Source organism: Aptenodytes patagonicus, chromosome 25, assembly GCF_965638725.1.
Source record: "Aptenodytes patagonicus chromosome 25, bAptPat1.pri.cur, whole genome shotgun sequence".
Lineage (NCBI taxonomy): Eukaryota > Metazoa > Chordata > Aves > Sphenisciformes > Spheniscidae > Aptenodytes > Aptenodytes patagonicus.
In genome coordinates this window covers 1,803,536-1,825,224 of record NC_134973.1, presented here as the reverse complement: position 1 = coordinate 1,825,224, position 21,689 = coordinate 1,803,536, and the positions used below count along the sequence as shown (strand labels likewise).

At 41.5% G+C, this 21,689-nt stretch overlaps 1 protein-coding gene across 2 annotated transcripts in view; it reads right to left on the bottom strand.

Annotated features, from left to right (window-relative positions):
• Positions 1-21,689, bottom strand: part of DOT1L (DOT1 like histone lysine methyltransferase) — a 69,832-nt gene that overhangs the window by 3,980 nt on the left and 44,163 nt on the right. For both annotated transcript variants that reach the window (XM_076359587.1, XM_076359586.1), the window contains exons 10-26: positions 21,528-21,596; positions 18,478-18,584; positions 17,436-17,477; positions 15,909-15,992; positions 14,941-15,175; positions 14,391-14,504; positions 12,813-12,904; positions 9,821-9,922; positions 9,090-9,227; positions 8,310-8,435; positions 7,047-7,528; positions 6,661-6,784; positions 5,706-5,852; positions 4,198-4,324; positions 2,147-2,760; positions 1,215-1,420; positions 379-443 (exon numbers count right to left, since the gene is read on the bottom strand). In XM_076359587.1, coding sequence (XP_076215702.1) covers positions 379-443; positions 1,215-1,420; positions 2,147-2,760; positions 4,198-4,324; positions 5,706-5,852; positions 6,661-6,784; positions 7,047-7,528; positions 8,310-8,435; positions 9,090-9,227; positions 9,821-9,922; positions 12,813-12,904; positions 14,391-14,504; positions 14,941-15,175; positions 15,909-15,992; positions 17,436-17,477; positions 18,478-18,584; positions 21,528-21,596 — 2,874 coding nt within the window. The remainder of the gene's footprint in view (positions 1-378; positions 444-1,214; positions 1,421-2,146; positions 2,761-4,197; positions 4,325-5,705; positions 5,853-6,660; positions 6,785-7,046; positions 7,529-8,309; positions 8,436-9,089; positions 9,228-9,820; positions 9,923-12,812; positions 12,905-14,390; positions 14,505-14,940; positions 15,176-15,908; positions 15,993-17,435; positions 17,478-18,477; positions 18,585-21,527; positions 21,597-21,689) is intronic.

Genomic DNA, 21,689 nt, shown 5'->3' with positions numbered 1-21,689 from the left:
CTGAATCCAAAGGCAGAAATATTTGTGAAGTCACCTAAAAGCCCCTAAAAATTTAGTTTATGCTCTGAAAAAGTTTGAGAATGCTGATCTACTTTTTCCTCAGTCTTTGTACTACAGATCCCTCCCCAAACCCTGAGTCCGCGAAAAAACTGGTCAGATCTTTGGTGACCTGTGACTACAGAAAGAACTGACCCAGAATCTGTAATTATCAGCCACCTGTCTTAATTACAATTATGCAAAGCCCTGGCAGAACTGCACTCTGCTCAGCAGTACAGAAGCACAAAAAAGCCTGCTTCTGACTAACAACTTCAGTCAGTGGCAGGCACCCATTCCCAAGACCAACCATTACAACAAATAATTAACATTCCTCACACCTACCATTTTCAACAGTCTTCTGTGGAGATTTGCTTTCCAATGATATTGTTGCAATTTTCCTTTCAATTCTAGTGGGAAAATAAAAAGGTTATAGCACTCATTGCAGGTCTTTTGTTGCACATTTACCCTCATAATCTATCTTCCTCATGTTCAAGTCTTAACAGTTGACTAGAGCATATAAAGCCAAGTCAGCTAGAAAGCTGTATGGTACTAAAGGAACTTAAAAGCATAAAAAATCCACCACAAACTTTAAGTAGAAGCTATTACAGAATTTGTGCTCTTTGCCAAGATTAGTGCACGTTCAGAGGACTTCATTGTCGCTCTTCTTTCACAACAAGAAGTAAGCTGTTGCTCACGTTTCTATAGTGGTTACTTTTCCAGCACCTTAAACAAGAAAAAAAATCGCACCCACAGGCAAGCAAAGGGTGGCAAGTACTCAATTTTCAGAGCAACACATCAACAGTTTGGGGCAGGAAGTGAAGAATTTTGAATCAAGCTGAAACTGGGAGTGAGGGGGAGACAGATTCTTAAAGATTATACAGAGCCTCAGTACTCCTACAAAGCAACGTAGTAAAAAGAAATCTTTTCTACACTAGTTCTTTCAGAGGCCAGACTCTGTCAGCCTTGCAAACACCGCAAGAGCAGGTTCCCACATTCAAGTACTACTGCCTAAATACCTTCCCTATTCACAGTTTCAGCCGCGTAAGAGGCTTGGCATAATGGAATCGGTCTCCAAGCAAAGGGAACAAAGAAGGCTTAACACACCTCTCCTCCAGTTCAGAGCACCGTTACCAGCTCTCAGAGAAATCTCACCCCGAAACCTATGCCTGTGTATTCACCTGCTGCTATTGTGCTCATCTTCAGATCCCTGCTCTTCATCTGATGTTAAAGGAGAGTAATGAACGCCGTTGGTCTGAATGATGGGCTTTTCCTTTTTCAGTACCGGGGGCTGGTCATTGTCCTGGTAAGGAACAGGAGAGTTCTTCAGGGAGTTTTCAGGAGAGGAAATGGCTGTTATTTCTAAAGGCTGGTTAATGTTATTGACCTGGGCAAGAAGGAAAGAAAGCAGTTACAGATGAGAGTATCCTTTTAGAAACAAGACATCTTGTTAAGGATATTAAAAGCAGGCTTAACTTGCCCAGCTTTAGGATATGCCAACAGCTGCTTGTTTAGCACTGCCATTGTTATACTCCACCATCCTACATTAGAGCCCGGGACGAAAGCTTTAATACAATTTGGAAAATATCTAATTTTCATTCTTTGATTTCATCTTTAAACACAGAAATGAAGACACGGGATAATCACTTTTTTTTTTTCCCCCAAACTACCATTGCAGGATCACATGACACAACTTGTATAGCTGGCTTAATTATGCAAGAATGCCATATGCTTCTGGCACTCTTATGCTATTTAGTCAATCTTAGTTTAAACTATTTTCAAAATATTTAACCTACAGCCTAAAAATCAACTTCATTGCAGAAACAAGGTCTCTGTCATAAGGGAAGAGATTGTTTTTAATTTTTAATGCTCTGACAGCAAAGAACTCTTTGAAGATGTTCTACCTATACAGAAATAGTTCACCAACTTTTCAGCAATTCTCTCGCCTCTCAGAGGAGCCGTTTTCACAAAGGGTCTTCAGGCCAATTCTAGCTACTGGCACTGTAACAGCCTGAGAGTATGCTAAAGAATAGAACAGCTGAAGCTTATTTCTAATTCAAAGAGCTTTCCCAGGCCCTTCTCTCTTGCTAGAGCTCTTCATTTTTGCCCTTACCATGGAGTTGATATTGAGTGGTGAACCTGATGGTTGCGTAAAGAGTCCAGACACAGTAGGTAAGGATTTGCGTTTAGGGGAGACCCCGGAGTTCCCGCTGAGATTCCCAGTAGAGGATCTCTTCCGCCGGCCTCGCTTCTTCCCATCCTGCGCGTGTGCTTGGCCACAGTCCAGCCGAGTGCTCGTGGGCAGAGGACTGTGCTTGTTGGAAGGGGATTGTTTTACATGTCCTGTATTAGGAGAGATTGTAAAGATGATTCTTCTCTTGGCCTCGTTCTCAGGATCTGAAAACGCTGCATCAGACTGAAGATCCCCCTTTGTTCCTTCGGCAAACATCTTCTGAGCATCTGCATATTGCAATACCCCTACCAGGCTCTGGGAGGTGCCATTTAACCTGGGGCTTGTTGAGTGCTGGTGAGCAGGGGAGTTTTGCCCAGAGTTCCTTGACTGCATCATTAGCAAAGGATGTTGTGGAGTGGAACTCCGAGACCCTACTGAGTTAAATAGACTCCCAGAGTCGTCCAGAGCTGCCTGATCAACACTATGGTTAAGATGGGCTGGGCTGTTTGTAAGATTTCCATTGACTGCCACGGAGCCAGAAGAGTAAGAAAAACCTGTTGAAAGGGAAAGTATACATCATTGCTTCTGCTGAGTGATAGTTCACAGTGCTAGATTTCTGGGATGACTGGGAGTGGTTTCAGCTCTACCTGCGTTAGACCAGCCAGCAGCCGTGTATGACACAGGAAACTGCACAGCTGCTTTTTACACAGTGCAGTTGAGAACGTGGCTCTGTGTGCTGACGGCTTCAGTTAGGGGTTAATGATTTTCACTACTCTTTTGCCAGTTCAGGAAAATTCACGCGTTATATGGAGATATCCTATGCTCTACCCGTTTTTTAAATGGAATTCAAGTCCAAGTTTCTCTTGAGCTATTACGCCTTTTGAAATCAGGGCTCCTCTACTCTCAACGCCTTCCTACCGTCAAGGAAATAGACGGCCAAATTCAGTCCGTTTCCTTCCCCAAAAAAGAAGGGACTGTGTCATCTATCTACACAGTCCACCTTCTCAAAATTAAACAAAAGGCTGTGGCTTAGGGAGTGACAGGGGATCTTCAAAGAAACTGTGGCAGAAGAATGCCACGTGGGAGGACGCTTGGAAAGGGAATTAAGTAATTGTCATGGTATATCATAAGTGGGTTTAGTGCTCTAGTAAGGCCTTGTCTCTGGGCTGTCTAAATGGAAGGGGTAGAAGGGAACATGGTATTGTTCTAAAACAAGGGGGTTTTTAAATACTTCATTGGTTTTATAGAAAACTGCAGCCAAGCCCTTCTTTGCAAAACAGATGCTAGAAACACCACAAGCCCCTCGAGGTGGTAAACATTAAGAACAAATGCACTCTCTGATGAGGGATCAGCTGTAGAATAGCTTCGGTATGCTAGAACCTACTGTTCCTGGTCCACAACATTTCCATATCCTGAACAGCTAAAGGCCACAATTTCAACAGGTGAGTGAGTTCAGAAGCAATGTCTGCACTTAAAGGTATCCCTACCCTCTCCCGTTTGAAGTTTCTTCCTACCCAGATACTTGTGCCTTTACAACTGCTCATGAGGCACCATTGTGACCTGCATCAAGAAATTAATTTTGCTATTAAAAAAAACTCCACCACCCTGTAAAATAAAACTTTTAAAGCCGGATCATCAGCTCATAGCACAGCTATGCAACACTTCGCTGGTTTCGCACACTGTAAAGATAGGAACCTTTTAATCCACATAGAAGAATTCACAAAAACAATTATTTATTTACACTGCAAGGTGCTGCAGTTCAGGTAAAGGCACGTCAAACCAATACTTTATGCCAGAATGCATCCAAGCTGTAGGCACGTACTGTCTCAAAACATCATCATCCATGATTCTTTGGTCTCGTTACAAAACACACATTTATCTAGCATTCTACTGCCTGAATGACCTGACAAGAAGTGCTCGGAAAACTCCGACGCGTGCACTTGGCACTGCTGTCACAAGACAGCACACCTTCGCGTAGATGAGGCTGTTACCTGAGGTAGCCAAAGCCAGTGGCTTGTTTCCAGCAGCATTGCTTACGCCATTATGAGAACTAGCACCAATCTGCTTTTCAAGTGTCGATGAGTCTCTACTCTGATGAACTGGGCTAGGTGTGCTTCTCTGGGGGGAGAGAAACAGGCATTTTAGTACAGGAAGTATACTCAAAAGTCAACAGTTTAAACAAAATTCACATGCATTAGTAGATCTATCAAGGAAAGTGGCTCTACTTCCTAAGTGTCCTAGATTTTGCTTGTTTTGAGAAAAACATAGATCAGCATGTTATGGGACAAAAATAAATACCATGATTAATTTTACTGCAATAGTATCTAGCACACAACAGATACCATGCAGCTAGAGGGAGAACAGGCTCTTTGTCCCAGAAAGTTTAGACTCAGGACAGCACTGCAATCAGAGAGCGAATGCCTCAGTCCACTGTGTCACAGGCAGCCGGAAAGGAAACAAATGGTTGTATCATATCCCCAAGCCTGTGCACACAAAGTTCCCCAAAACAACCCCAAACTGAACAAGAAATGCATTAGGCTATGTTCTCTGGTACACTATTTGAGGGTATGATCAACAAGCGGTGCTTTCCTAAAGCAATTGTGAAACGGTACCCTGAATAAACAATGTGTTGAAGTGAGAGATGCCATCCATAGCTAAGATTCTCTCTCTCTGAGGACATACGATTTCTGCCCGGAGCTGGGCAGACTGTAATTCTGCTACAACTAAAAGTCTACAGCTGGAAAAAGATAATGGATTCAATACTATGAAACAACTCCAGCTTTCCAAATATGGGATTGTAAGGCAGGCATTTGTGGATGGATTCTAAATTCACAGCTCTCATGTGAAAGCAGCAAATGCTTCTCAGTTCTCTACTGTAACACTTCTGTGACAAACATCAGTGAGAAGCTGGACAGGCTTTTTTAAACTCCTCTGCCACTGAGAGTAGCAGGGACTTATCAGGATTTCAAAAAGAGATGGCCCCAAAAGTTCTCTAGTTGCTCTCTGCTGCTACAGAGCAGTCACTCGCACATTAGGTATTACAGCCTCAAGGAGCTATTCAAGTTCATCCTACACACGTATGTGATAAAGATAGACAATTTTGAGATGACCAAACTGAGGCAGAAGAATTTGTCTCCCAGGATCATGCAAGAAGGCAGGGGCTAAGAACAAATTGACATGTGTGATTCTCTACTTTCACTGCCACAAACTCTCAGACTCTGCACCTTTTCCACCCAGCCAGACATCTAAGACTAGGATCTCGTGAGGCATGTACTTTACTTTCCTTCCTGGCTGAAATATCACTACCCCACAGACACATGAGAGGAAAAAATCTACAGAATGACTAAGAGCCAAGAGGATGCATCCCAACAGCAGCCTCCCCCGAAGCATTAGACATTCAAGATTAGCAGCCCACTAAGGATTCCGGTGCACAGCACCCCATTAACTGCCCAGTGTGATTTTAGTTAGGGATGGAAAGTGTTGACAATCCCTTACTCACCACCTTCTCAACACGGCTAGGTAGGACTACGCTGGCCAGAGGGATACTAACAGGGAGTTTATTGGGCTGCACTGTGCTGAGAGGAATACTGATAGGTAGGCTGGTGATAGTTTCTCCATTACTCACAGAGGTTCTCTCTCTCAAAACCTATAAATGCAAAAGAGAAAGTAATGTTCTTAACTGCACGCTATTACTGAAAAGACTCTTTAAACTAATGGTAACCTGCTCATTTATTTTTGTGACACCCCCCCCCCTTTTTTTTTTTTTAAAAAGAATTACACGATTAAGGGTGATGACTATATAGCAAAGATAGGGCATGCATGGAGCAGCTTTGTTACCAACACCAGTCTACTGGGACAGCAATATCCAACAGCACAGAAATATGTAAATTAAAGCTACTGCCAGCCCCAAGCATAAGCAAAAGGATGCCTTAGGCAAGCTCATTTTCTATTGTCTTTGTTAGAGCTCTGTGAAAAGCACTCATCTGACAGAATTCATATCTTGAGGTCCTCTGTACACAGAAGATGTGGCCAGAAATATTTCCATGGTAACCTCCTATTGGAGGGCACCTGCTTGCTCTGAAATGAGCACCAATATGATTCATGGCTGGACCAAGTACGTGGGCAATTTTTTGTTATTTTATTTTTTTAACTATGAAAGAGTCTGCTTTTCAAGTTCAAGTAGACACGCACCAGGTCAAAAAGAAGTCCTACTGCATTACTGGCACAGTTCACATGCAGACCAGTAACTCAGAGGCAAGCATATCTTTCATGAGCACAGTACTCTCTTTGTCTAGCCAGCTCCTTTTTATTGTATCACACCTACTGTATTTTGTGTTACTTTCCATGCCAAGCTGACCACAGAAAGGAGCATGCCTGCATTCCCTAGTTTGGCCAACTTTTTCTTTGTTCTACCAGGTGTAACATCTCTGCCCTTGAGCACAAGCAGATCTTACCTTCTCGCCTGCAATTGGTAAGGCCGCCGGGGAAGAGGGCCGAGTTTCCTGAGGACTCAGCTTTATGCCATTTGACATACCAGGGCTTGGATATGTAAGGCCATTCTCTTTGACATGGTCAGCTCTGGAACAGAGATGTACGATCGTTAGAATACAAAAGCTAATGACTTCTCTTTTGCAAGGAATTCCTGTACCAAACTCAAGGCACTGTACCACCTTATTTACCCAATCAGCTGGCACTGCTGGTTTTCTTGACACAAAACTTTTAAAAGCATATAAAACTCCGCTTTTAAAAATATTTTTCCACAATCCAAATAAAACACTGTTATTAAAACAAGCAATAGTATTACCCCTCCTTTCCCATCCTAGGAAATGATTGCTCTCACCTCTGTATCTCATTAGTTGTTGCTTTTCCATTAACTGCATGGTCTTGATTCAAGTGTCGCCTTAGTGCTATTTTAGCTGGGGAAAACCTGGTATAATCAGGTAAGGACAAGCTTGTCATTTTGTCTGCCTTCTGTCTGCTGCTGTGGTTTGGGGTACACGGAACTATTTCTTGGTCCAGGTGAGAGGTCGTGTACTGAGGGGTGTTCTGCTTTGAAGAGGGCCTGCTAAAGGTGTTATGAATTTCATAGGGAGTAGCATGGCCATTCATGGACAGTTCAGGGCTCATGCCATTGATGTGGGGCATAGGAAACTTAGAGCATTCAAGTTCCAGTTGGAACCTGCCGTGATCAGCCTCAGGATCACGGCTCAAATGGTTTTTATTGCGTAGCTGTACTGACAGTGACTCATCAGACGGCGTGTACGACTTCAGCTGCATGAGCTCCTGCTGTCTTTGACTTTTCTCAAGTTCCACAATGCTGATCTTTAAATGAAGAGGAGAACAATTATTAAAGACCATACTGAACAATTCTATCACATTATGGAGTTTTGCCTTGATATGCTTCTCAGGAAAAGTGGCCTCATTTCTGGGAACAATGCAGAACAACTGACCCACAATTTGAGAAACAAATTTCAACATGCTGCTCTGAGCTTGAGACCAAAAGGCGCAGGTAAGGGGAATGGCTCAGAGACTCTTAGAAAGCACCTTTCAGATCCTGAAAGCAAACATAAGATATCTCCAATGTATACAGAGAGTATGGAGTAATTCAATACTGCCAGTCATTGAAGGAAGCAGTCGCTCCATGTCAAGGCATTCAGCAAAAGGCTGGATTAGCTCTAGTGCTAATCTCACAGGGAAAGAAAAGTTCTTTAGTCACAGGAGTTTAATTTCTTTTCACTATGGTAAGTGACATTCTGTGGGAACTGATTCCTGAATCGAGACATCAGAGCACACATGCAAACAAGCAGGACCTTCTTTTCACCAGGTCATGCTTTTTAGTTATATTTAATGATAAACCATGATTCCTTCTTCCACAGCATTACCAAGGGAATCAGGTCATAGAATCTACTTTAAAGGTTATCCACATCTTCCTTCTTCAAGTTTACTAAAACCCTCTAATAAAAAGATTAATCTTGGGGGGAGGGGAGAAGAACAGCCATCTAGCTTATCCTTTAACATCATATTTAGTTAAATACCTTTAACTGGCCCATTGCCCAAGAGCTACCCCAAGTAGGTGACTCTAGATTTGTTTCTTGCTCTCTACCTGCAATTCCAAACAGTGCTTTTGTTTCTCAGAAATCTGATTCTTCAACGCCTGCTTCTCTTTCAACAAGTTCTCCAGTGACAATGTTGACCAATCCAGCTTCAGTTCTTCACACCGTGCCTTAAGCTGCAAAGACACAGGATAAACAGATGAAAAGACAACTTTCACCACTTCGTACCACCCAAGGTGCAAGCTGAAAGCCATGCACCTTTCAACTGGACATATACAAGAAGCTTCTTAGCCCATTGAAAACTCCTCTCAGCTTAAGCCAAAGGCCACCAAAATGGTCCTGTAGTCCCCACATAATGTGACAGGAGGTGGCCTGGTTCTTTCTGAAAATAGTGTTGTCACCCAGACTCCCTAACCACTTCCACATCCAGATTTCCCCCTCACCTACCTTAACAGTTTGAGTTACCAAGATGAACACCACAAGATTTATGGCTACCACAAAGCAAGCACTGTACAAACTTCTTGGCCAGCAAGATCCAGATTCAGTGACAAGCGCATATACAGCTGCACAGCTGTTTACGGGACACAGCTGAGGCCAGAGCCAACTGTCACCTCAGCATTTGGTTAGAGGTAAATAAAGGTCACCAGGAAAAAGGACCACCTGCATTCTTTCCTCCATCATTCTTCTCTGTTACAGAGCAGCTACAGCAGCCAGATGATTTTTCATTCGTTAAGATACTTTGAAGAAAGGGCAGCCCTCGGCTCATGACCTGTCCTCCTTACATAAATGGGAGCATCACCCTTCTACTCAGACACAAGCATTGTACACACCAGCTGTAAGCTCTGGTTCCTGAGTTCACTGTTATCCTTCTCCAGCTGTTTCGTCTGTTCTTTCAGTTGCTGATTGTGAGCAGAGATTTCCTTCTGAGCCTGAATCAGGTCATTGTATGTCAGAGCTTTAACTCCCAACTACAAGATGAAGGGTGAGAAGGAAAGAGATCATTAAATAAGGTTTTGACACCCTAATTGCAGACGGCTGTCATTCAAAAGTGACACTGAGGAGATCCACCGAAATCATACGGCTTACAGGAAGTCCCCCAGTATTCTCCAAGGTACTTTGTCATTGCCAGGAGATAACAAGGAAGGACAAAAGTACCTCACTTGGAGCTGCTGTTCCAGCAATTCAACTTTAAAACTGGCATTTAGTTTCTTGCCAGCCAAAAGAACACTATTTTTATAGAGAGCCACCACATTTCCTTCTGCGTTTCTGAACTTGCGCTAGCAACACAGAGTTTGTTCAATCAGCAGGGGATGCATCCTTTACTAAAATACCACAGTGTCTGTGGTCTGTCACGCCCTTCCCTTGGATACAGAGTGGCACACAATTTCAACAATGAAGATAAAATCTAACCAAAGAGTGACACAGATTCCACATTATTTAGCATGATCTGCTGCAAAGCGGAGGCTGAAGACCTGGGACTACTCTGGTCTTACTTATTTTTATCACAACTGTTTGCATGCAGATGACTAACAAGCATCCACTTCCACCAGATCAGGGCTACCTCATCAAGTTTCTGCTGAAAAAGACGTTTGATTTCCTCTTTCTGTGCCTGGCAGTGGGTGAATAACTGCTGTGCTGTCCCCAGTAGCTGAGCATTCTTTTCCTGGAAGAGGGAAGAGTGAGAAAATACACTTTTAGCACCAACTGCAGCACGATCCATCTTAGGAAGATGTTTACGCCTAGTTTGTATAGCAAGTTGGGAAGGAATCTGAACTCAGAGGGGAGATGTATGAACTACTCCAGCTCTGTCTCAGACTTCTGTGAGCATGTGTTTGTTAGTGTTGAACACTTGGTGAAGTTAAGTAAGCTGAAAAGAGCTGTTAAGTAGTTTTTTCTGCTATATGGTAAAATATAATCAGGACAGCCTTAAAAATTCATTTTTATCCTCCTAGTGCATTGTAAAGAAATAGTAATAATCACATCCTACAGAGCAGAAATGGAACTGGAAAAGATTATCTGTATGAAATCTGTTACTAAACTGGGAACAGAATCTAAATCTCCAGAGTCCCAATTCAGAGTTTTCCTACACAATACTCATGGAAGACACACAGTAAATGAAAATACACTGTGGGGGAGGTAGGAGGAAAGTCATAAATAAGCCAAACCACTTCTACTTCTAATGCCAAAATTACTTCAGGGGACCACCCGACCCTTCCACTCGCAGAACATTTCCTGCCCATAACATTCCTTAACTAGATACTTGCTTACTCATTTCATGGTCGTGCACTATGTGAGCGGCAAAGGGCAAAGATAGGACTGGCTAAAGAGTCTCATTTATTCAGTTCCCCATTGAAAGATGAGTGCAGCAAGAAGAGCGGGCTCTAGAGATTACACTTTTCTCCAGCTTATGCTGCTGAGGCCAAATAGGAATTGTGCAGAAACTGAGCCATCGCTCCAGAACAAAAGTGGAGGACAAGGGCGAAAAGCACCTTGATCTTCCAAGCAACCCATGTGTGCAGCAAAGCAGCAGTGCTGGCAAGTTCCGCACGTGCGAGAAAACACAGGACCTGGCATACAGCTCCTGCTGCCTCTCACGCCAATGACTTGGGAAAACAGTTGAGTCACTGCAATGCTAAACGGACTGCCATAGGTGATGCTGAAAAAAAATCACTTATGCTTTCAACATCAGTCATTTCATTCAGCCTTTACAAGGAGTGGAGGAGCTGACAGCTCCATCTAAGGGTAATCTGGTGAACTAGCAGCTCACAGCATCTTGTTTATTTTAAAATCGTATTACAGAAATGTTCTTCTTGTACTTGAAACCTTCATGTAAAAGGGAGTTATTAAATAGAAAATACAACAGCACCTCATCCAGCAAAGTTCTGTTTCTGCTTTTGTGAAGTTTAACTTGCCATGCTTTCAGTGTAACACTCCATTAAAAAAATATTTTCATACTGAATTCCTCATTTTAATGTCTTAAAGTATGAAACAGCTGTCAGACACCAACACGAAGTGATTACTTTTCCACACTCTCAATTTATACTTTCAGTGTACAGCACAACATTTGCACGCTATCATTTCTCATGCTATTTTCTGTGCAAGGAGATAAATTAATTTTATGCTGACTTTCCTGACAAGTACAGAACAAGCAGAAAAATATGCTGCTTAAGGAAAAAGTTGAAAATTCAAAGTGCTGTCTGACTGTGAAAACAAATGGAAACAACCATAGAAAAAAGGTTTGCACGAACACCACATCAGCATCAACCAATACGCAGTAACGAATGGGGTGGCACAAGTTAGCCTCTCTCATCTGGAAAAAGAGTTCCCATTGTGGAAAACCCCATAAAACAATGCTACAGCTTCATGCTGACACTTTCACAGAGGCCACAGAGCAAAGGAAAGCTTCCACGGGGGCTACCAAAAGCTAGAATTGGCCAGAAGTTAAAGATTATTGTTGAGCTCTGTGGGGAAAGCTTCCTCCATAGAAGTAGCAAGCACAGTCTCTCTCCTAGGACTAATTTATAAAGCAATTAAATTATTCATTAATTGAGGTAAAGCAATACAAGAAGAAAAGGTGTTTAGCCAGTAAATCTCCTCCCTCTGCTGGGGAGATGGCTCCATAGCAGAGAAAAATGCCACACTTCACAGCTGCAGGGTTTTCTTCGCCTTTCCATGTATTTGAACCCACGACTTGGTAAATTTACACTTTGCCCACCAGTGTAATCTTAACACATTAAGATTATCAACACTAAGGATGCTTCATTAAGTCTCTTGAGTCAGTAATGACAGTTCGGATTTTTTAATTCCGTACTTCAATTTGTTACAAGTTTAATGAGGCATCCTGATGCTAGAGTACTCAATTCATTTAGGCTTTCCTACAGTAGGAAAAGAATAGGATGTCAAAAACCAAAAAATTCAGCTCCAAGGAATTAATATCTGTGTGTTTTTCAAGATAGTCCTCCTTCAAAGTTGCTACAATCTTTAGCTAGATTAAGCACAATGTAATTATCTAAGAGCAGTTTGACTAGCAGCTCGCAGGACGCATCCATGCAGGGAAGCCCCTTTACGTGAAGGGCATGAATGTGTTCAGGCAGCGCATACTGCTGGAGAGGCTGACCACCACCTCTTGCTCCTGTGACCCATGAGACACTTAGAGAAGAAAAGCAGCTGCCAACCCCAAATGGGAGAAAAGGACGGGGTTCAATACACCAGCTTCCTGCATAGATGTACACAGCTTCATTTCAAAATAGAGGAAAAACACAGAAATATTGACGTAAGTCTTATTAGGTGGAGGGGCATCACAGCGAAGAGGGGAGGTGCATCTCTCCCAGTTCGCAGATGGGAAATTTAAGCACACAAAGACTGACCGAGTTAGCAATAAAATCCCCAGGTAGTCATTCACCCTAAGCATTACTCTGGTGGTCTTTATAATTGGCCTGGTGCAGCACCGATGTTAAGTGTACACAATTCTGATCGCCAGCATTTTTTCCCCCACGTCTAAGGTATCTGGTAGTCCGACAATTTTGTTCAGAAATGTTAAAAATGAGACCTACCTTTTCCTGCTCCAGTAACTGTTGCAGACTTGCTTTATACTGAGGAGTTTTCATGTATGCCATGAACTGCATGTACTGGATCTTAAAAGAGTCTGCAAAATAAATAAGGAGATGATATATTTCAAGTGAAAGAAAGTGCAATGCTCCTATTTACCCCGTTACCAATGCTCCTATTTGCTCCCTTGACACCTCTCCCCCCTTTGCGCTCTCTTGCTTTTTATTTGGACTCTAAGTCAGACCAAGCCATTAAAGATCAATTTAGAACATGCTGAAAATCCATCTTCTGATGCAAGCTGAACTCTCGGATCCATTAGCTACTTATAATAGGTACCCCAATGGAAGTCATGACAACGCATTCAAAAAACGCAGAGGAAGATGATGGGTGCTAATGGTGTGTTTGCATGATGAAAGAGGAGTTGAACAGCTTTTAATGCACTGTAAGTAGAAATAATAAAAGAGATTAGCTGTAACAGCCAAAACCAGCCCTGAGCTCAGAGCACTCATTCCCCCAGCGTCAAGACACGGCTTGCTGTACTCCTCCTACCTCCATACAGACAGATGACAAGCTCTACACCCACATTTACTCTATCCTCCAAGGAGCACTTGCTTCTCATTGTCCTTCTACCTCCAGTCTCCTATTACACAATGAATCTTCCTTCTCCCCAGCCCTCACCACTGGGGCCCTTTCATCATAAAGCCAACCACATGATTAAGTCCAGTCTGCTGCAATCACAGGCAGCCAAAACATGTAATAGATGGTATACAGAGTTTTGCAGCAAGGTTTACTCCAGACAAGTGTCATTCTTCCCGCTCCCCCCCACCACCCCAACATGAAACGTCCCTCTAACTCACTCTTTTTCTCCCTCTTTCTCTACAGTAAGAAATCAGTCATAACTGTAAGACACCACAGCAAGAGCGCGGGAGTTAAGGACATCACAGATGCCCTTGGTCTCTGCATAGACAGGAACATTACATCAGATTCCCAGATGATCCTCGACTGGCTCATGCCCAATGCCAAAGGCCAGAAACAGTGTCGGGGGGAGGAACCAGAAGACCCAAAAAACCACCCTCCAATTTTTTCCTTAAATCACCTCTTGCTTATGGAGCAACCACACCACCTTTGTGACCTCAAAAACTCAGCATCTCATTTTACTTTGCTCTAAGTTTTGCAGATAAAATGAAGTCGTGTTCTCCAAGATTGTATCATTTAAGAGCAAGAGAATGGTTTCATTTAAAATAAAGTTATTTCTGACTAGCCATTTCCATTTAAAGTTATTTTGGATTCCTGCTAAACCCAAGCTTATTTCCTTTTGTGCCAAATGAGAGCTGAAACAATGTCAAAAACCAAACGCAGACCAAGACATCAACTTCAGCAGCAAGCAAGAGAAGAGACCTCATGGTGGTGCCAACAGAAGTGGGGCACGGGGGGAAGATGGGGGAGAAGCTATCCCCCTCTCCTGTTCAACATACAGCTTTCCAGAGTGGCTGTCTATTAGTAGCCCTTTGATTTACCATATGTCCTACTTTGAGGTTTCTGAGGTTCCCGTGACAAGCACAGTGACAACATTACAGTCTTACCTAGCAGCTTCTGTAGTGCAGGTGGGGTAGGTGTCACCAGTAGCTGGTTAGATGAATGCCGTTGCACTTTAGGAGGTAGTTGGTAATATGGACTATGAGGTGACTTGTATGCATCTAAAGAGAGAAACAAAGATAACCTTTCAGATTACGAAAGTCAGTTTCTGGCAAGTACTTTACCATTAGATAGCACGTCATTCACAATGCAAGATCCAGTAACTTAGCTAGATCAACACGCTGCAACAAATTGTTTGGAAAGACATCTACAATTTATCCTTAGAACAGCAGCAGCAGAGACAAGCTATCAGCCACAGCTCAGCTTCAGCTTCTGGCCAAGCACCTACAGACAGATTCAATCACCATCTTCTCACAGAGGCACACCCCCATCTCAAGGGGAACTTTGCTTTGGTGGCAAGGGAGAAGTTACGACACAAAACCCAACTAAACCTAGCAATAAAGGAAGAATGACCTCCAAGCATGCATTCAGAACCTCAGACACTTATCTACACTCATGTGGCAAGGGGAGGCTTCTTCCTGCCAGCCTTGAACTCACCCTGAGGAGAGGATGAAGATGTCTGTGAAACAGTTTGAGCATGCAGAAGTTCTAGTGCAGTTTGGTTCTTCTTGGTCTTGCGCTCTGTATTTGCAGCGTTCATTTTCTTGGGACGTCCTCGTTTCCTGCCTGCCATTTTCCTTCCTTTTTTACTTAGCTTTTTCTTCCGTGCTTTGGAGGGAGATGGCTTTTTAACAGAATTTGCCCCAGCCTTTTCTTCTTCAGCACCAGAATCCTAAGAGATTTTTAAAAGCCAAAAGCTCTTTACTCATTTCTACCTACATATGCAGCATTCCTTTTAAGCAAGCATTAATAACTTTAATAATTTTGTGAAAGAAAACTGATGCATTGTACTTAAATAGCTTGCCAGTGAAGTAGACTTGCTTGGGATAAGAGCTGTCCCCCAACATCCAAGGAGTTGTGCTCATTCTCTTCTGGACTTACTCATTACAGAAAAGGAAATCGGTAACTGTTGTCTAAGAAAAGCTGATTATTCACCCTGTATTGACTGTATTCTTCAACTAAATTTCATTAAAAAGTCAAAGTACATTCAATACTTTATATTTTTGTGCATGAACAGTCACTGCATTCTAACAGTATTATACAACGGAATGAGAAAATAAATGAGTCCTTGCAAAAGAGGCTCAGCACACTTTGAACTCCATTCAATGGGTTATGACTCAGGGAAAGCTCTGCAAGCTGGTGCTGAAGGTAAGCAAGGGTGGACAACCTACTATTCTATTCATCTTGCAGTACCTTTTTTCCAGAATTAGTGGTGCAATTCCCAAGTGCAGCTTTTAAGTCACTCCATCATATTTTTGTCCATAGCAACAGCTATACCAGTTTACAGGTTCAGAACAAACACAGTCAGTCTTCCCACAGAATCAGGCTTTTCCTGACACAGATTATGAGTTCATGCACAGCTAAAGAGAAAACACATTCACTCTACGAAAATGCAGGATGTTCACCTTGTTTTCTTGAACCTTCGTTGGAGTAGTTGTGTTGCTCTTATTTTCTCTTTGTTGACGACGTCTAGCTGCCTCTTGTTCCTCCTGGATAAATGTTTTAAAAGACTTAATAATTTGCTCATATATTTATCACTTTTTAATACAGACCACTGTGTTTCCTGGCTTAGTCTTCCACTAGAGCTAGGTATACGTGCTCTTATCATACAATGCCTAATTAAAAAAAACAACAAACCCTTTTGTTACCAGCAAGGGAAAAAACTTACCCTGCCTCAGGCAACACTCAGTGGGAAAAGGAAGATAAGGGTAAGTTTGCACCACATTACCTACTATAATGGGTTTCAAACATGCAGCCACAGGGCAAAGGAGATTAAGCCCCAACCTCTCCCCTTATTCTGCCCCTCGCAATCCCACACCCCAGATCACACACTGGTGTTTACAGGTTTGGTTTGTTGGGGTTTTTTTAAATATTAAATATTTCAATCGCTTTACCTATATCCCCAAGATTTCATGTGTTGCTACATCACTTTAAAAATCTTACATGACTTGAAATGGCAAAGCCATTACTCATCATCTAATTCAACTTTGGCCAAGTCTGTAGAGGAGACTTAAAAAAAACCAGCAACTTCTATGCTTGATTTTCTACTAGGCGGTAAGGACAGGAAATTTCAGAGAGCTCACTCAAAGCCTTCCTTGTACATTCCAGGTGAGGTTTAATCTGCATAAGAATTCTGGCAATTCCAACACCTCTTCAATTTAAGCAAGTTATCAACTAGACCCTATAAATAGCCTCACCATAAAAAGCAGAGAAGTTCAAAAGTACACGGATGCCACGCTGCATTTTTTATTTTGACTCTGAGAAGTCTTTTTTCTCCCAAGTTTGGGTTATGTCAGACTGCTGAATTCAATCTCAAAGCTACCGTTAGTCTGCTTTCAGCACTTACTAAGCAAGTCACTCTGAAGACTAACATTCACCTGAAGTTTTAAATTAAGTGGCCTCACTTAATTCTCTTACTGGGAATACCAGCCTCATCGGTTGTTTCAGATTAATACAGCCCAGCAGTCTCAAAAATCCTCTGGCATTTTAATTCCACATGTGATAGCACAGACTGCAGCAACTGACAACACATTTCATGTCTTTAATAGCATGTCCCAAAAGTAACATCTCAGAGTGCTCTTCAGCTTCATTTTCACGCAGCTGAACGCCGGGACAGATTCAAACTATCATTTCATTCTTTAACTTCAGTTCTTTAATGAACAAATAGTTCTTTATAGACCTCCAATGCAAGGGAAAAACACCTTGTGGCTGCACCATTAATTCTGTACTAGAAAGCTCTTCAACATGATTGTATTAGTGCTTGAAGGCATATGATGCTTCACTTCAATTAGCTCCACACCCACGTTCCTTGTTTATCAAGAAAATTTGATTTTCTATCAATTCTATCAATCACATCTTTAACAAGTGACTAAACTCCTCATAGTGGCTGTTCCATTATTTTTAGTTTTCTACAGAAAATGACTGAAACTTACCCTGAGTTTTGGATTTTTGAGACTAGAAAAATAGTTTTCAAGCTGAAAATAGAAAGATAAGATAGTCATTTTCAAAGTCACGACAGATGAATACATAAGAACAAAGTATTAGCTTAAGACAAATGCAGAACTGCAGAAATTCTGACTGGTTTTCTTCTGATAAGCTACATCAAGAAGCCATTTACATTCATTCTTTTTAGCGACACAGACATGTTGTGTAGCAGGACATAATCCAAGCCTCAACAAGGTTTTATCATCTTCACCACTGCCTATCCTTGTTTTAAAGCTTTGTGTCATGTATCTCCACTCAGCACGTTCTTTTCAATGAAGTTACTTTACTCTTGTACTCCACTAAAATATTTATCCGCACTCCAGCATATTCTTTAACAAAAGCATTATTAGACTACAGCAGACTGAGAAAAATAGTCTTACTATCATATTGCAAAAAACTCAGTGTGGGAATAAACTATTTCTCCACAAAAGTTTACGTTTCTACAGGGTTGTTTCTGTTTTCTTTAACTGAAAAAAAAACCCAGGGAATGTATCAGCATTGTTATGGAGATTTGGCTGGAAGTTCAACTAAAATTGAGGCTTACTACTTGATTATGACAGAATGAAATGGTCTGTACACCACAAAGCAAACTGAAGTATTAAAGACCCACAGAGTCTTTACTCAGTGTGGAAGCTAGAGCACAAGACCCACCATTCTGCATAGTTGCATATTCTGGAGCACGAGAAGGAATTATACCTGTAAATCTATGCACCTTCAACAAATTAACAGACTACCGTAGTGCTGTCCATAATTACACTGTCTGTGTAACTGAAGCCGCCAGAGGCTAACCCGTGCAGTATGATCTGCACATTTAGCTAGACTGAACAGGTAACTGGGGAAGTGCACCCATTCCAATTAGGTGTGCTAAAGGTCTGTAAAATATGCAAACGAATATGAAAACAATTCCCACGAACAAGGATCTGAAGTTGGCATGTTGATTCCAGAGCCAGTAAAGCAGCCAGAGATCTACTGGCCTGTATTTATACTCACTATGGTTCGGTCAATAGTATGCAGGTAGTAAGAAACTGGTTTCCCGGTCCATGACACAGACCCTTTCAGTGGTGATAGCTCCACAACTCTCATTATAGTGCCAATATCTAAAGGAAGAAAGTCAAGTTAGAGAATCAAAGCTCGCTCAGTTTGCCACTCAGTTCTACTCAGCTGAAACTAGCCATGCAACAGTAAAGGCATATTTAAAACAAGAAGATAAAGTTTGTATTCAGATAGCAATGTCCCAGAAGAAAGCACTGCAGCGAGTTTAAAAAGAAATTTCTTATTCTCTTGCTACGTGCACCCTACAGAAAACTTAAGAAATCTGGAAGATCTACCCTTCATTTCTTCAGAGATAGTCAGCCATTCTAGAGTAAAATTACGTGCTAGTGCAAGCTTTTAACAAACAGAACTTTCCTGTGTCTCAGAGACAACTTTTACGAGGAACCCAGCGACAACACATCTGCATTAACAGGCAGGATTCAATTAGATAGAACCAGTAACAGAACGTCATTAGATCCAACCCATGTAAACTGTAACTGCACTATATTTGGACTGGGGACAAACATGTTTTACATTTGCTTTCTTGCCTACATTTGTTTTGTTCCCTAGAATTAATAGGTAAGGGATGTGTCTAAGCATTTCCATAACCACTGAACACCAGAGTGAGTGACATGACTGCAGAAGAAATTATGGCACACTTCTAATTAAATAGAAAATTACCCAGAAGAGTCAAAAAGCAAGGTTTAGGATTCAGCAACTTCAACCACTATTTTAACCACATTTTAATACTTGTTTTGGTTTGTCCCAACTCTTTCCACATTTCCATTTCTTTTTCCAGATGGAACTACTAAGGACAGAAATGGTATTGAGAAAAAAGGTTGCCTGCTTCTTAAAGCTTTATCTTTTCCACTGTATTTTTTAAATTATTTAACTGTTCGTACTTTAGATCAAAATATTAGATAGACAGGCAAGCCATGTGACTCAAATCATACTCAGGCACAAAAAAAAACCCCGCTGAATAAAAGTATTATGAAAAACCTTGTAGGGCAGCAGCATAAAGCTAGCACAGCAGAGTGAAATCACCGTCTCTGCATGTGAAGGATAGTGGCCACATTTGATGCCACGAGCTCTCAGTGGATGACGTTTCCCTGGAAGCGTCACTTACAACAGGCCATTAAGACTGGAACAAGCCCCAGGCCTAGCACATCCCATGCATGTTCATTTGATATTGGTACTTCCCAAATACAGCATGGTCATAGAATGGGATTAAGACCAAAAAGAAAATTTATTCCCCCAATTTTCCCTCACTGTTTGTAGCATACAAAGGTAATTTCTTTTCAGGACCTCTTACCTGAATCCCTGGAAGAGTTTCCTATTAGTGGAAGCTATTATCTATTCTTATGCCAAGCAATCTCATTCACCCAAATCTTAAAATTATATAGAGATATAGCTAATTAACATCAACATTCACATTAAGCATTAAAAAACAGTTGATATATAAAACTTCAGCATTCTAGAAAACATTCCCAATGAATCCACACTGGGGTGAAAGCTGAAATAGGATAAAGAACTGGCTCAACTGATAGTCATAATCAGGCTTCTATTAGGTGAAAAAAGTAGTACACATTGGCCCCTTTGCCTCCCCACCACATGTTTAATAACTGCAGTCTCCCAAACCTAGCAAAGAGAGAGATAACGAAATGGTCAGAAGCCAGGGAAGAAAAGGCTTGAGAGGCCAAAAAAATTTATTTATGTAGGCAGGTCTCCTAATTGAAACCTCAGAAGTGCCGCCTTATATTTCATCTAGTTCTAGCATGCTGTAAAAGAGGTAGTAGGCTTTACTGAGGTGCTCTTCATCTTATTAGCAAACTGACAGATGGATCTCAGCTCTCTGGAGGCTTGAGGATTTCCAGGAGTACCATTCTGCCTTTTTTTCCTTTTATTTTCAAGTACATGTCTACAAAGGATTGACAAGCCAGGACCCAATGGTTAATAAGGTTCCAAACAATCAGATGCCACAGAAAAGAGTATCAAACAGGAAGGAAAAGGGCAGTTTTGGGCATCCGATGCACAAGACGTTCACAACAATTCAAGCTTAGTAAAAATAACTCACAATGGCACTATTTCAGTGAAATGCCTTAATGACAGTCTTCAAATTGCTGTTCTTGAAAAGCAGTTTACCATGAGTGTCAGGCCAAAAACAGGAAACACAGCTTGAGATTTGTAACTCAGCATGTTACTTGCCATCTTTGCACAAGGAGGGGAATAAGGCATTTTTTAAATTTAAGGAATGTTTTGCACCGGACACAGTAAATATATGTAAAACCCAGCTTGGATCATTCTTTTGCTTGAAAACTTTCAACAATAAAAATTGAAAAAAGGTCAGAAGCAAAACCAACAACACAGGGTGTCAGTAATCTCAAAACCTCATTAAACTGCAGTTCACGTACTTGCAGAGGACAACATTGGCAAATATCAAGTCTACTACGTTCAGAAGAGAAGAAAAACACAAAACTGTTGGCAATAAAACAGACACAGCAACTGGGCATTTATGGGATAGGTCTGTTTGATCAATTTACAGTACAGAAGACAAGGCATTCAAGGTTGAACATTTCAGCTCCTAAGCCTTACAAATCATGACTGGTGAGATTTACCTGTCCAAATTCAGACAGCTACGGTATAAGGAACTTGCATGCAAGTTATCACTGCAGCTCTTTGTAGTTAAAGAAATAAAGTCACGCTCTTGAAACACCTTATTTCTCTTCAACTATAAAAGATGCCCAGCGAGGGAAACATTGACATTATAGACATCTAAACACAGCAGGATGAACCCCATAAAAAGAGTGTCTCTTTGTTCCAGTGTTGGGTGGGGTTTTTTTGTTTGTTTGATTTTAAATACATCACTTTGGCATGTATGCTATAGTAATACAACAACATTTTTCTAGTTACTTACACAACTCTTTAAGGAGCAACAAAAACCCACTACAGACATGTTCAGATAATGAATACACCATAATTGTAATGAACAATAAAAAGGGCAATCATACCACTCAAGTTTCGACTGTTAATTCTAAAATTTAGAGGTGCAAAAGGTTTTGAGGACACAATTCTCCCACCTGGGAAAAGAAGAAGAAAAAAAAAAAAAGAAAAAAATCGAAGTCAGCTACCACTGTTTCTTCTAGAAATGAGTACTTATCAAATATAACCCA